This window comes from Aspergillus affinis (assembly GCF_023601865.1).
Source record: "Aspergillus affinis strain CMG 70 chromosome Unknown NODE_69_length_187866_cov_87_282759, whole genome shotgun sequence".
In the NCBI taxonomy this organism is placed as follows: Eukaryota; Fungi; Ascomycota; class Eurotiomycetes; order Eurotiales; family Aspergillaceae; genus Aspergillus; species Aspergillus affinis.
Genome location: NW_026515850.1, coordinates 1 through 12,178, shown reverse-complemented (window position 1 = coordinate 12,178; position 12,178 = coordinate 1). Strand labels below are relative to the sequence as shown.

At 46.2% G+C, this 12,178-nt stretch overlaps 4 protein-coding genes across 4 annotated transcripts; 3 read left to right on the top strand and 1 right to left on the bottom strand.

The window, feature by feature from the left end:
* Positions 1-3,084: 3,084 nt before the first annotated feature.
* On the top strand, positions 3,085-3,582 carry KD926_009478 (ribonuclease H family protein; the record flags this gene model as incomplete). Its single annotated transcript, XM_053102121.1, has 1 exon — positions 3,085-3,582. The coding sequence occupies one exon, from the start codon at positions 3,085-3,087 to the stop codon at positions 3,580-3,582; it is 498 nt and encodes a 165-aa protein (XP_052954316.1).
* A 3,000-nt stretch (positions 3,583-6,582) lies between these two features.
* On the top strand, positions 6,583-6,965 carry KD926_009477 (uncharacterized protein; the record flags this gene model as incomplete). Its single annotated transcript, XM_053102119.1, has 2 exons — positions 6,583-6,694; positions 6,757-6,965. The coding sequence occupies 2 exons, from the start codon at positions 6,583-6,585 to the stop codon at positions 6,963-6,965; spliced, it is 321 nt and encodes a 106-aa protein (XP_052954315.1).
* Positions 6,966-7,460: 495 nt separating this feature from the next.
* KD926_009476 (uncharacterized protein) lies at positions 7,461-8,566 on the bottom strand (the record flags this gene model as incomplete). Its single annotated transcript, XM_053102118.1, has 2 exons — positions 7,461-8,414; positions 8,465-8,566. The coding sequence occupies 2 exons, from the start codon at positions 8,564-8,566 to the stop codon at positions 7,461-7,463; spliced, it is 1,056 nt and encodes a 351-aa protein (XP_052954314.1).
* Positions 8,567-8,850: 284 nt separating this feature from the next.
* On the top strand, positions 8,851-9,728 carry KD926_009475 (uncharacterized protein; the record flags this gene model as incomplete). The annotated part of the gene is made up of 2 exons (XM_053102117.1): positions 8,851-8,885; positions 8,942-9,728. The coding sequence occupies 2 exons, from the start codon at positions 8,851-8,853 to the stop codon at positions 9,726-9,728; spliced, it is 822 nt and encodes a 273-aa protein (XP_052954313.1).
* Positions 9,729-12,178: the final 2,450 nt, after the last annotated feature.

Genomic DNA, 12,178 nt, shown 5'->3' with positions numbered 1-12,178 from the left:
ATGGCCGTTGGCTCTTATAAGGCATTTATGTGTCGCTCTGTCAAAGACGACGGCTTCTCGAACCGCACCTGAAACGCAAACGAAACATATGGGACACTGTAGCTAGAACGACTTAACAAGAGACAATGATTGGTGGGGTCAACATCCCACATTGCTCAAAGAGCACCCCAGGCTGCTGAAAGGCCATCGAAGCAGCCATTACGACAAGTAAAGCGAACCACAGTTGACCATAAACTAGCAACTCTGCCGAGGCGAGATCTAGCAAGCTGCTAAATTAGGATTAGTGTACTTTATAAAGTAGTCTGGATATTCACTTCGTGCTGACCTGCTGCTGTTCTGCAGTAGGTCAGCAGCAGATGCTCACCCCCGGAGGGTGAGCATCTTTCAGCGGGCAGAATTCTCAATACCTGATTGCATCTAATCGATACATTAGGTGCACATTAAGGGAGCCCCCAGTTGCAAGGAAATCCCACTGTAAGCTATTAAACCCGGACGTACCCCCTCGCCCCAGATGTTTGCTCTTTACTTCAACCCGTTTTTGCTATCACATCATGGCAGTAAAAACAAGAATTATTCAGCGCCGACGGTCGGACAGTACCAAGTCAAAATGCCAACAACGAAACCGAAGAAAGATGCATTTGTTTCTGAAAGCTTTTGAATACTGTCAGGAGTGTGATGCAGATATCTTCTTGACAATTCGATTGAGACACAATGGCCAGATTGTTTATTTTAATTCTGACGGCTGCTGGTCTCCTTCACAGGAGCAGTTGATACGTTTTTCTTTAAACCTGTGAGACAATAGCAGTCTAACCAACTTAGGCTACTTACTATCCAAAGCCTAGACAGGTTACTTGGCAAGAACTGGCTGCTCAATACAAACCCTAAAAACTTCGCGCAAGGCCTGATAATGAAATATTAGGACATACGAATTAGTCAAAGTGCCGGCACTTTGGCAACAAATTACTCGCTGCGAGGTGCTGATTACCAATTCCTCCGATGAGCAGTGCATGAGGCGGCAATATGTATAGTCGATTGGATTTGACTTGAGATGGACTTGGAGCAATTTGGCGAGGCATACCTCTATTGTGGTTTCCACTGTGCTATTACTTTTGTACCTATTGGATCACATCGAGCTTATTACTACATTTAAAATTTCATCTGCTGGGACAGTGATATTAAGATAGGCAGACGTTCAATACATGAAATCGTTGTTACCCCAGGTCATTCTCAGGGTTTCCGCGACATGCATGGCCCACTTCTTTCCTCTTGATCTACGTCTCTTTGCATGGGAAGGCGGCTGACCTGAAAAAGATTGGCAACCGCAAAAACCGAGCTCTTCATTGGTCATGTCGCCGAACCTTGGCACAACAGAGGAATCAATACATTGCAGCCCCGAAGAGCGTCGCAATGCAAGTGCTCACCACACTCAGGGTGGGATGAGGACTCAAATGCATCCGAAGTGATGTGGTTTACATTCAAGTTTTCATATCCGTTGTCTTCCTGGTCACTGTGGGCATATGCTTCTGACTCCTACACTTTACTTTATCCGCGACCGTACCCTATCTCCACCGGCCGTTCATCGACAACAGCCTTCCTGGCTCACCCCCAGTTCACTAGTAGGGTGCGACCCCTTTTGGTGCCGCCTAGCCCCTGCAGTCTCCAATCCCAGTTTGCTCGCACCCCAAGTCTGTCCGCACATCCAAATCTGACGTCGGTAACATTCACGTGATTATAACATATAAGATAGCGTAGGGAGAACAGTTGCGTAGGGAGGGTGATTGCGTATAGAGAGTGATTGCGTACGGAGAGTGAATGCGTATAGAGAGTGATTGCGTACGGAGAGTGAATGCGTACGGAGAGCAGTTGCGTATGGAGAGTTAACGTACAATTGCAGGCCAGGTCAGGTTACCCTCAAGTCGCGCCCACCCTCTGGTCTCCATCACCCGCTGGTCTCCATCACCTGCTGGCCTCGCCTACCCGGAGGTCTTGCTCACCCACTAGTCTCTGACAAGCGGTGGTTTCGGTAGGCTACTTTGCTCCGTGAATGCAAATAGTGACAGTGGACGGGAAGCGTTCTTCCTAACGAGAGGTTACATGTTCCAGATAGCTTTAATCCAGCCCTACCCGTTGCTGACGCCAGAGAAAAGAAGGGTTGAACTGGTATCCCAAAGCTTCTTGACAATGAGCAGTCTCAATGACTCTGATACTTGTTTGCGAGATGTAGATAACGTCTGTAGTCAGTAATACGAACAGACCCATAAGTATAAACAGACCTGGGAGTATACAGACTGTTGGACCGCAGTCGTCTCTATAGTCATAAGTGGACTACTGGCTGAGGAGAACCTTCATTAGCCCTAAAGATACGTCTCAGCCTGATTATACCTCGAATCGAAAGTACGGCTGCCAGTGAGCCGCATACTATGCCGGGCGTAGTGCATGGCTAGCGACAGCAATGGGATGGGTCTCAGAAGAAATGAGTGATTGGATCATCCTAGGACGAAACGACACCCAGGAACAATTAGTCCCAGGAATAGATAATTCCCAGGATCAAACAAATCCCAGAACGGACGAAAACCAGAATAATGAATAACTGTGGAATCATGGCTCCCAGGATTGGCGGGGCCAAGGGAAAACGGAGCATTCCGAAACGGGAAACAAGTTAAAGAAATTAGCGTTCATCTCCCTACCTGGCTTACGTGAATCACTACTAATATTCCACTTCTTACAACTTGTATTTACTACCCCAAGCCCACCAGAATATTTAGGAAGGATCTTCGCAGGAGACCATCCAAATAAGGCCATTTACCTGAAGGCCGACCAACAACCCCTACCTAAAAGTGATGCCAAAGCATAAAAGTATAGGTATTGCCCCAGCCCAGAATTGCTTAGCGTATCTTACTAATTTGCACACCTTGATGATGCCGTTTGGATTTGTTATACAACTTCTTGTACTTAGGACTGTCATGCCAATCTTTTTAGTTGGCCATCAGCAATTCTCTGATATAACGGATCAACATTTTACATACCTCGAACGGGAAAGAGCCTGGTTAAGGATAGGGGCACTGCACAAAATGGGCTCAGTACATGGGCCTATCCAGCACCTCCACCGTGTATGCGGCGGAGCTTAAAGGCCTTGTGCTCGCTCTACAGATGATCCTCGACATCCATGTAGCAGGCGTTCCCCCTGGGAAATGTGCTATCTTTACCGACAACCAGGCCGCCATCCAGACGATAAGGAACCCCAAACATCCATCGGGGCAGTATATCCTCGTCGAAGCCATACAAGCACTCGACAAGCTCCGACAATTGGGGTGGGAAGTGCATTTTCGCTGGATCCTAGCACACGTCGGTGTCCTAGGCAACGAAGAAGCCGACCGAATGGCAAAGGAAGCCGCCAACCCTACCCGAATTACCGAACAATCTGGAGCGAGCTCGATACGAACGTTGATAGCAACCACGAAATCCACCATCCGCCAAACTATGACACGCGAGTGGGAGACATCTTGGGAAACGCGAAGTACGGTAGGGATCTCTTCCGTCTTAGAGTTCGGCCAGGAAAAGCAATCCTCGATACCCACTTGAGAACACATAGAGCAATCAGTTCGGCAATTACGCAGATGCGCACAGGCAAGATTGGCCTGGGGGCTTATCTTCACGCCATCAACAAGGCCGACACCGACAAATGCCAATGCGGCTGCGGACCGCAGACCGTACGGCACGTCCTCCTGGAATGCCGAAACTGGGTTGAGGAACGACACCGAATATGGGCAGGCAAGTCTCCATGCGTAGACATCAAACGCATCCTCTGTAGCTCGTCAATGGCGGTACAAGCAGCAAAGATGATCCTGAGGACGGGGCTTTTAGGAAAGTTCCAGGCGATCCCGTCCACAGTACTCCAACATCACTAGCATGCGAGTGCATAACCAGTAAACAGAAGTTGAGGAGGGCCAGGAAAGGGCCGACAAGCCACAGAAACAGAACGACCATCAGAACTATCAGAAAGGTGCGACTGCTGGGAGCAGAAGGAGGAAGTAACTCTGGCAGGAGCGACTTGTTTTCTGGATGCAAGAAGCGGGAACACTTGTATTTATAGTTGCATGCTGCATAGCTGCCAATAGGGCGGCTGGGACAGTCTTATGAATAAATAAATCAATCAATCGATCAATCAACGGGCATTCAAAGAATAGCGTAGGCCTAAGAATAGCATAGGCCATAGAAAAGCGTAGGACATAGAGGATCGGTGTTATCCCAGGCAACGTGTTATCCCAGGCAACGAGATGAAAATAATGAGAAGGGGGAAATGAGAAGTGAGAAGTGAGAAGTGAGAAGTAAGAAGTGAGAAGTAAGAAGTAGTGAGTGATGAGCAATGACGTCAGCTGACCTCCTTCAAGAAAGAAGTCTAAAAGATTCAAGGATGTTAGGCAGTTTAGGTAGTCCCTGCTGCACATCAAAAAGAGATGTAAGATCACGAAGGCTGAAACAAAAATAGCCTTGTCTGGTCTTATTAAAACCTCAGAGCTCCTGGGCAGTTTCACATATATAATATTATATACAAGTTGCTGGTAATGTGTATATGGGGTTGCGTGCTCGCTTTTCTATGGAATTAGGAGATTTCTTCGAGTTTCTCTTTGCGTCAAACCGTAGAGCACTTTCTTATGTAACATTCATTCTGTCTCCTGCTGACATAGACAAGCAGTTTCTCTCCTTTATTCTCTTCGGACAAGAAGGTATGGCAGGAGCTTCATCCTCCACCGCCCGCCCCCTTTCCATTTTTTTTTTTTTTTTTTTTTGCTCTTTCTTTTAGAGGAAAAATTGTTTTTGTTTTGATTTGCTAATAATTGAGTATTTGTTTTCACTGTACCAAGAAGGCAAAGAAAGTTACCATTTCTTTGAACAAGCGCCAAGGACCCGTTTTTCGTGATAACGTTTCATTACGTCAGGAATCAGGATGCACGGTCCGCACCCCAACACTTTATATAATCGCTCAGGGGAATGACGAGTAAGAAGGCAGGCCTAAACAGACATTCATTGAAGTATCTGGCGCTATGTTTCGGAAATCTAAGCATGGGGAGGAAAGATATTGACAAGTTCGTGGTTCGTAGTGTTGTGGGATAACCTCGCCAGACGCTAGTTCGATCGGTCCGAGCTGTACGAGACCTAAGCCATAAGGAGAATGCAAATGAATGAAGTGATACTCTATCTAAAACGTAGCCTAGAGTACAGAGATACTTGAGTGCTTGGGTGTTTGAAGAGGATTGTGGCCTCTGCAAAATATGAGCCTCGGACGGATTAATGTTGTTCCCGGCTTCCGAGCTAATTACATCACATCAACATTAACTAAGTTACAAATTGTGTGATAGGGGCATAGTTGGCAATTCAGACCTATTGGGATTCAGTACCCAAGACTGTGATCCTGACAATTAGAAACTATTGATGTTTTATTTTGCTCAGCTGTGTGTAGGTGGAGATCCTCGGCTCGACCCAATGATCGACAGTGATTCAATTCACGGGAAACCATGAATGTGAACTCTGCGCCAATCCGGGGAAGCAGAGGGACTCTGCGCGATTTGCTACTGAAATCTGAATCAGTGGGCAAGGACCATTCATGGGGTCTGCAGTATCTCAGCTGATCACCAATAGCCTAGATCACAGCCGCAGTCTGTCACATCCGACGAACCTCGGCTCAGATCTATCCGTAGATATTCAGGTAAGGCTGGGTGATATGTCATGTCTGGAGATATTAATCTACTTTTGATAGATGAAAAGATGCATTAGGCCCTGTGTAATCGCAGGCCCTTGCTTCCATCCATGGGGAACCCCTCAATTGATCCATTTGAGTAGGTATGTAATGCGAAGTGCCTTACGATCTTTTGATCTCTGTCAAGGAGAGGGGCTACCAGCTGACTGATTCAATTAAAAGATTGAGCTGACTTGGCATGTAGATCCTAGAATCTCCCATGTCTTATCAACATTCCCGCAAAAGGCAATGTAGACACTACTGACTCGACTTTCGGAGTCTGCCGAGTTGACTGACTCGTGATCCTGTCAAATTCTCAATTCAATCAAGTATGTTAATGTTTCGATGATGCTCTCCCATTCATCAAGGTAAAGAGCCAAGTGTTTGTTCATTAAGAATTTCTACTCTGCTGAAAGTTACTATATCTTTCTCGACGTCCACGTTATAATTCAACTCCTCTGTACGGCTCTATAGTAGGACCCATGAGTGACATAATATGCACAGACTCATTAGTTCCATCATTCCAGCTCAATTCTTTGAATATGATATAGCGCACATGCCAAGAGGTCGCCCCTACTTCAACACATTCGGCTATTCAGCCCGTCCATTCCAGATGGGCTGTCGATCTTGAAGGCTGTCACTCACCTTTCCCCCAGAGGAAATGCAACATTCCAAATACTAGACCAAGCACCTTTGCTTTTTCTTTCTCCGAAGGACATATAAGGTGGCACCTCCGTTGGCCTCGAAGGAATTCCAACACAGCATTCCATCCTCCACCAGTTCAATTATCAAGTCATTTTCAACTACACCCATTTCGCAGACCCATTCCACTCCATCATTTCATCATGAAGTTCACTGTCGCAATCGCCACCGCCGCCCTGGCCTTCGCAGGTTCCGCAAACGCTGGCCCATGCAAGGCTGGCTTGGATTACTGCGTCTATGTTCTGGATACTCTGAGTAAGTGCATCTCGCGTACCCCATTAAACCATTGAATAGACTCATGATCTTTTACAATATAGACTATGGCTACCATGACGCTGTTAAGCAGGAGCTGCGAAACAAGGGGGAGATCTTTCTCTCTAATGCCCCAGGTCTCTGGGATGGTCTCCTGTTCCACTGCAACAACGATCAAACCATTTCCTTGAAGGACAAGTGCGCTGGTGGCTGCTTTAATGGCGGAAACGGCAATAGCGATATTTGCAGCCATGATGCGTCGAACTGGCTGTGAAAGACACACAGAGAAGCAGCCTTTGTGAAAGAATTGATGGGATTTTGAGGACAGGCTGGTGAATGGCTTGCAGATTTATTGGATTGTCTGTATGCAGAGCTTGATAATTGATCAGAAATTTATGGTCTATGCCATAATCTGATGGAATGAGCTTCCTAGAAAGTGTAACTTGTTAATCATTTAATCGATAAGATAAATCGTGTCTCGCACTCCCCCCAAAAAATGGGCAAGATCCGGTGTGATCGATACTTCCTCGTTCATATAGAAAACCCTATCTGCATTCCGACTTAAACTCCACAAACCCTAACCTTACGCATGCTACTGACTGCGTTCGGTATTAGAATATTTAGAAAACTAGCCTCCGACAAAGTTCGAACGATGACCCGAACACCAGCAGAAATACTTACTCTTTCGAATAAAAGAATGACTAATTGTTGAAAAAGCCTCCAATTGCATTTAGCGACTATATCTAACGGACTAGATACAAGGCCGCTATCAAGGCTTATGAGATTGATTGAAAGATGCACGACGCATTGCAGTGGCCTGAATCTTCCACACAGGCCGTGCTAATTCCAAGAAACGAGGCCCGAACTGTTCGAAATCACTCTTGAAGTTTTTTTCCTGGTCGATCTTGTCACACCTCCAAGTCATCCGTTGAGCATCTACAGTATCTTCGAATCCGATATATGTCCACAAATCTCTCCAGTTGTTTATAGCGTGCTTGAAGTCCTCGTGATCCAGGTTGACGTTCTTTGCCACGAGATAGAATGACGACTTGGTAGCGTGTATCTCGGGGTGTTTGTATACCTGTATCTCAGAGAACCTGCTGAGGGCATGAAGAATGCACACGGTGTGCCAGGCATCAATCCGATCAAGAAGCAGGACCAACGATCCCCCGGGCTTGAGTCGATCCAGGGCAAACACCAATTGAGACAGCGACAGGCGAATTGCTTCGCAGTAACTTTGGTAGTCTTCTCTGGGCTGGTATTTTGCCGGCGCACACCCACAGAATATGAGGTCGTACGGGCCGCCAAGAAAAGGACGAGTAATTTCATACAATTCGGTTTCAAAATCGTTCTCCACCACTCCTTCGTCGACCAAGTTGTATATCAATTTATCAGTGTGCATGACATATCGGAATATATGTGGGTTCAGAACGTTGTAACCACCAAGGGGTGTAGGCAGAATGATTGTGTCGATGATTGATTTTGGAAGCGCTTTCTCGACGGTCGCAACGAAGCCTCCCGGAGCCATACAGAGATCAAGGACCTGAGGGGTGGACGTGTGTAGCTTGAGGATATTTGTTTCCGCCACCAGCTTTTCCCCGGTTGTTTCCATTCCTCGGAAGAGATCCTCCTTTGCAACTCTTGCTTGCAGGGCCTCGACGTTTATCCTCTGCCTCTTCCGTCCAGCTTTAGGGAGATAATCTGTATTCGAAGCTTCCAAGGCCTTTGGCTCGTTAGCACATATATTGGTTCTTCTTCATTGAAAATGCTCACCTTCGTTCTCAGATCTTGCAGCTCGCTGAAAAGCGGGTCGGAAGAGATGTATTCTTTCCACCACTCGGGAGCTCCATTGTTTTCAGTCGTATTTGCCTGCATCTTGCAAATTTTGAGCGTGGTTTGTGGTATCAATACGAGGGAGTAGGAGTAGAAAAGGTGGCTCTGAAAGTGAGGGTTGCCCCAGGGGGAATGGATGGTTCCCCGTCAGAGTGAATGACACCGGTGCACTCTGTCGACGCGACAACGTCTTGGTTTGTTTATTGTTGGGAGCAAACACCTGTTCTTCCTTTCCTTCACACACTCTCCTCCAACACTTTTCTTTCTTTTCTCTGTTTGATCCTTTGTTCTCCATGGGTGTCTGACTAAAATAGAAAGCCTTCATCATGACGGCACCTCTTCAGGCACCTCTAGACAAAAGGTATGCTCTTCAACAAGCTACCCCCTTGCCAAATGCTAAATTCTACTGTTTTGTAGTACCTTGACCGGCATAACACGAATCATTGTCGGCATTCCGGAAACTACCTTTGATGTCCACATTGAGCTCTTACGCTCCTGCTCCCCGTTTTTCGATCGTTTGTTCAAAGATCATTCCCTTCAAGAAATCCAAACCAATCCCGTCCCCCTTCCACACGATGACCCTGACCTGTTCGGCGATTTGGTCAGCTGGATCTACCGTGGCACTATCTCCAAGTATTTCCTCGCGGAAGACACTGATTTCTTTCTGCTTCGCCTCTGGGTTCTTGCTGCCCGGTTTGAGATGCCCGGATTGCAAAACCACGTGGCCTCGCACTACCATACTCAACCAGGTGGAGTCTTTGATCAGGCTAAGATCAACTTCGTCTACGAAAACACTCGGCCTGACTCCCCTCTCCGTCGGCTTGTAGTTGAAATGTGGGTGCGCAACGGAACACAGGCCGGATGCTCCGAGCTTCTGCACTCTTTGCCTCATACCTTTCTCGGTGATCTTTGCGGCGCACTGTTTGAGAGAAAGGACACTAGCTCCAACTCTGTGATGAGCGTCGCGGATTTTGCAAAACGGTATCATGTGCAGACTCATGTGGAGACTCTGGCTATACAGGATCATCCAAGAAAGAGGCTCTTGGAGAATGAAGTCAAGGAGGAGTCCAATGTTCCGCAGCGCGCGACAGCGGCCCAGATGGAAAGACGAAAGATCCTTACTCCAAAGAGACGGATCACTCCCTCCCCTGGTGCTTTGAGAGTCAGTTCTGATGATTTGTGGAAGAAACGAAGGATGAGCTGAGAGCTGTAAGGTTCATCTTCACGTCTGTTGTAAGATATCTTGGGTTTTGTCTTGTTCGTACGGTCTGCTCTTACGGCGAATTCTGGACTGGTCTACTGTTTTTGAATGGCATTGAAGAAAAAAAAAATGTACACCTTGCAATGTGGAACTTCATAAATTGATTACACTTAAAAAGACTTTGGTCCTCTTCCCTCTGATCATGATTCATCTGGCCAGTTTACTATCAAGATTACCGTCTTTCTAAGTAAATTCATCTCTTGCAGCAGCATAAATAGTATTCATAATATATTGCACACTTCTGTGTTTTTATCAGTGGGAACTCTTCTGGCTTGAAGTTCCAGCTATCTGGGTAGCATATCCTCCTCAGCTAGATCCAGCTAAGTACTTCTTGGAATAAACAAGATTCTGTTACAATGCTGTGCAGAACGAGAAATCGCTAGTAAACTTAACTAATCTGGCCAATTGTGCGGCCATGCCTGTGAAAGTCCCCTAAGGCTCTGAGGGATTCCAGGAACAATGGAGTGAATAAGTCTTGTCAGGTGAAATACCCACGCACCCGCACTTCATTTCAATGTCTTTTTCTCCCTCCCACCTCTGTTCCCTTTAACCTCCACCATCAACCAGTCTTGGTAGTTGTTTTACATCTGCTATCCTGAGACTAGTTGATTGAATCAAAATGTCTATCGACTCTCTAGGGTAAGTTGCTGGTACCCATGACCTTGGACTTCTTTCTGATTGTTCTTATCTGAAGATGGCCTTTGTTCTGCGGTGACATTTTACACATTAAAGTGAAAAATGCCATCTTTTCCGTCCACAAAGAGTTACTATGTGGCTGCTCTTTATACATTTTCCAATTATGCCAAAATCGTGATAATCCAAATGAGCTTATCGACTTCGAAGGGACAGAGCCCTAGCTATTCCATGAAGTACTTAGCTGGACTTACTAGGGAAGAATATGCCGCCCAGAAAGCTGGAACGTCAAGGCGGAAAATTTTCTCATAGATCTATGGCTTCTTGCAGCTAGACTCAAGGTCCAAAATCTGCAGGACCGAACAATGATGATCCTGAAAGAATACGTCGAGCCAAGTAAAATGGAATCCGAAGGGGTCTACCGGGTCTACAACAAGACAGAGAAGGGTTCGCCGTTGCGTCTCTATGCTGTAGATACATAGGTACAGCGTGCGACAGGTGACGACCTCGAGGAAAGTCTGCCTCTATTGCCTACGGACTTTATCGCCGACTTGAGCATATCTTGGATGAATCAAAGAAAAGAGGGTCATGTGAAGATCGACTATCCGCTCGTGGATGATAAAGATCGCTACTTTGTGTGCTACGATTCCGAGAGCAGCGAGTCTGATGCTCCTTCGTCTCGGTACGCATAGGGACATCAAGCAAGTCTAATCCGATTTTGGTGACTAAGGTGAGGGTTTTATAGTCGGAGAAGCACAAAAGACATGGGCACATAGCTGTTTTCGACTTTCACGATGATTGGATTCTCTTTTCTTTTGTTCTTTTCGCTTCTCTGAATTGTTTTTGGGTCAATCTTAACTTGGAGGGAAGGGGAAGTAAAACAACAGAGGGAAAGAAAACCACCACGTGGAAGCTGATTTGTATTGAATTGTTTTGGGAAAAGACGCCTTTTGGTCTGCATATGTTTGTTGTCTTTACAAGTCACAAATCAGATTTCTGGAATTATACATACCCAAATTCCAAATTAAGACTGAATTATTCCCAAATCGAAGGTCTATCCGACGGCACTATTCTATAAATTCGACGAAATCAGATGCCGCAAACTTGCTACAGACTTCTCGATATGCCTCCCTAGGCCCCCGTTTGAGATTGGATCCGTGTGTTGTTTCTGACTTGCAGAATATCATGAGCTATCCAGCTAGCTCTATGCTTTTATTTACACCCATCTACTTTTTTAACCTCAAAGTCAATGTTGATCTAGCCACATGTTCGTGTTTCCTTTGGGTAGGCTAGAATATATTTATGTCTTTGATATCGTACCTTAGATTCGAAGTGACCATTTGCTATGACTGATGATACCAAGATAACCTTCCCAATGGAAGAGTGTCGGGGATATAATTGGGACATGCCTCAAAGTACCTACTACAGGGAGCTTCTATGTCAGGCCGAGGGTATGCTGTACGCCTGACTGGGGACCAAATTGGGCCTGCCCATGACAAGGGCAGAGGCAAAACCCGTCCCCTTCTTATGAGCACTCTATTGGCTTCATCGCCCCGTCATGATTTTGCGGTTGTTCCCTGATGCCTCAGGCTATCAATCCTTCCCAATCAGGAAGCCACTGATAAGATCTGGTTAACTAACTAGTTAACTAGTTAACTAACGTATTTCATAAGCGAGATAGCTACACAAGCGGAATAGCCACATCACGCGTTTTGGCCCCGGTCGAAAACCTCGCTCAATTCAACCACCAACCATGCCTC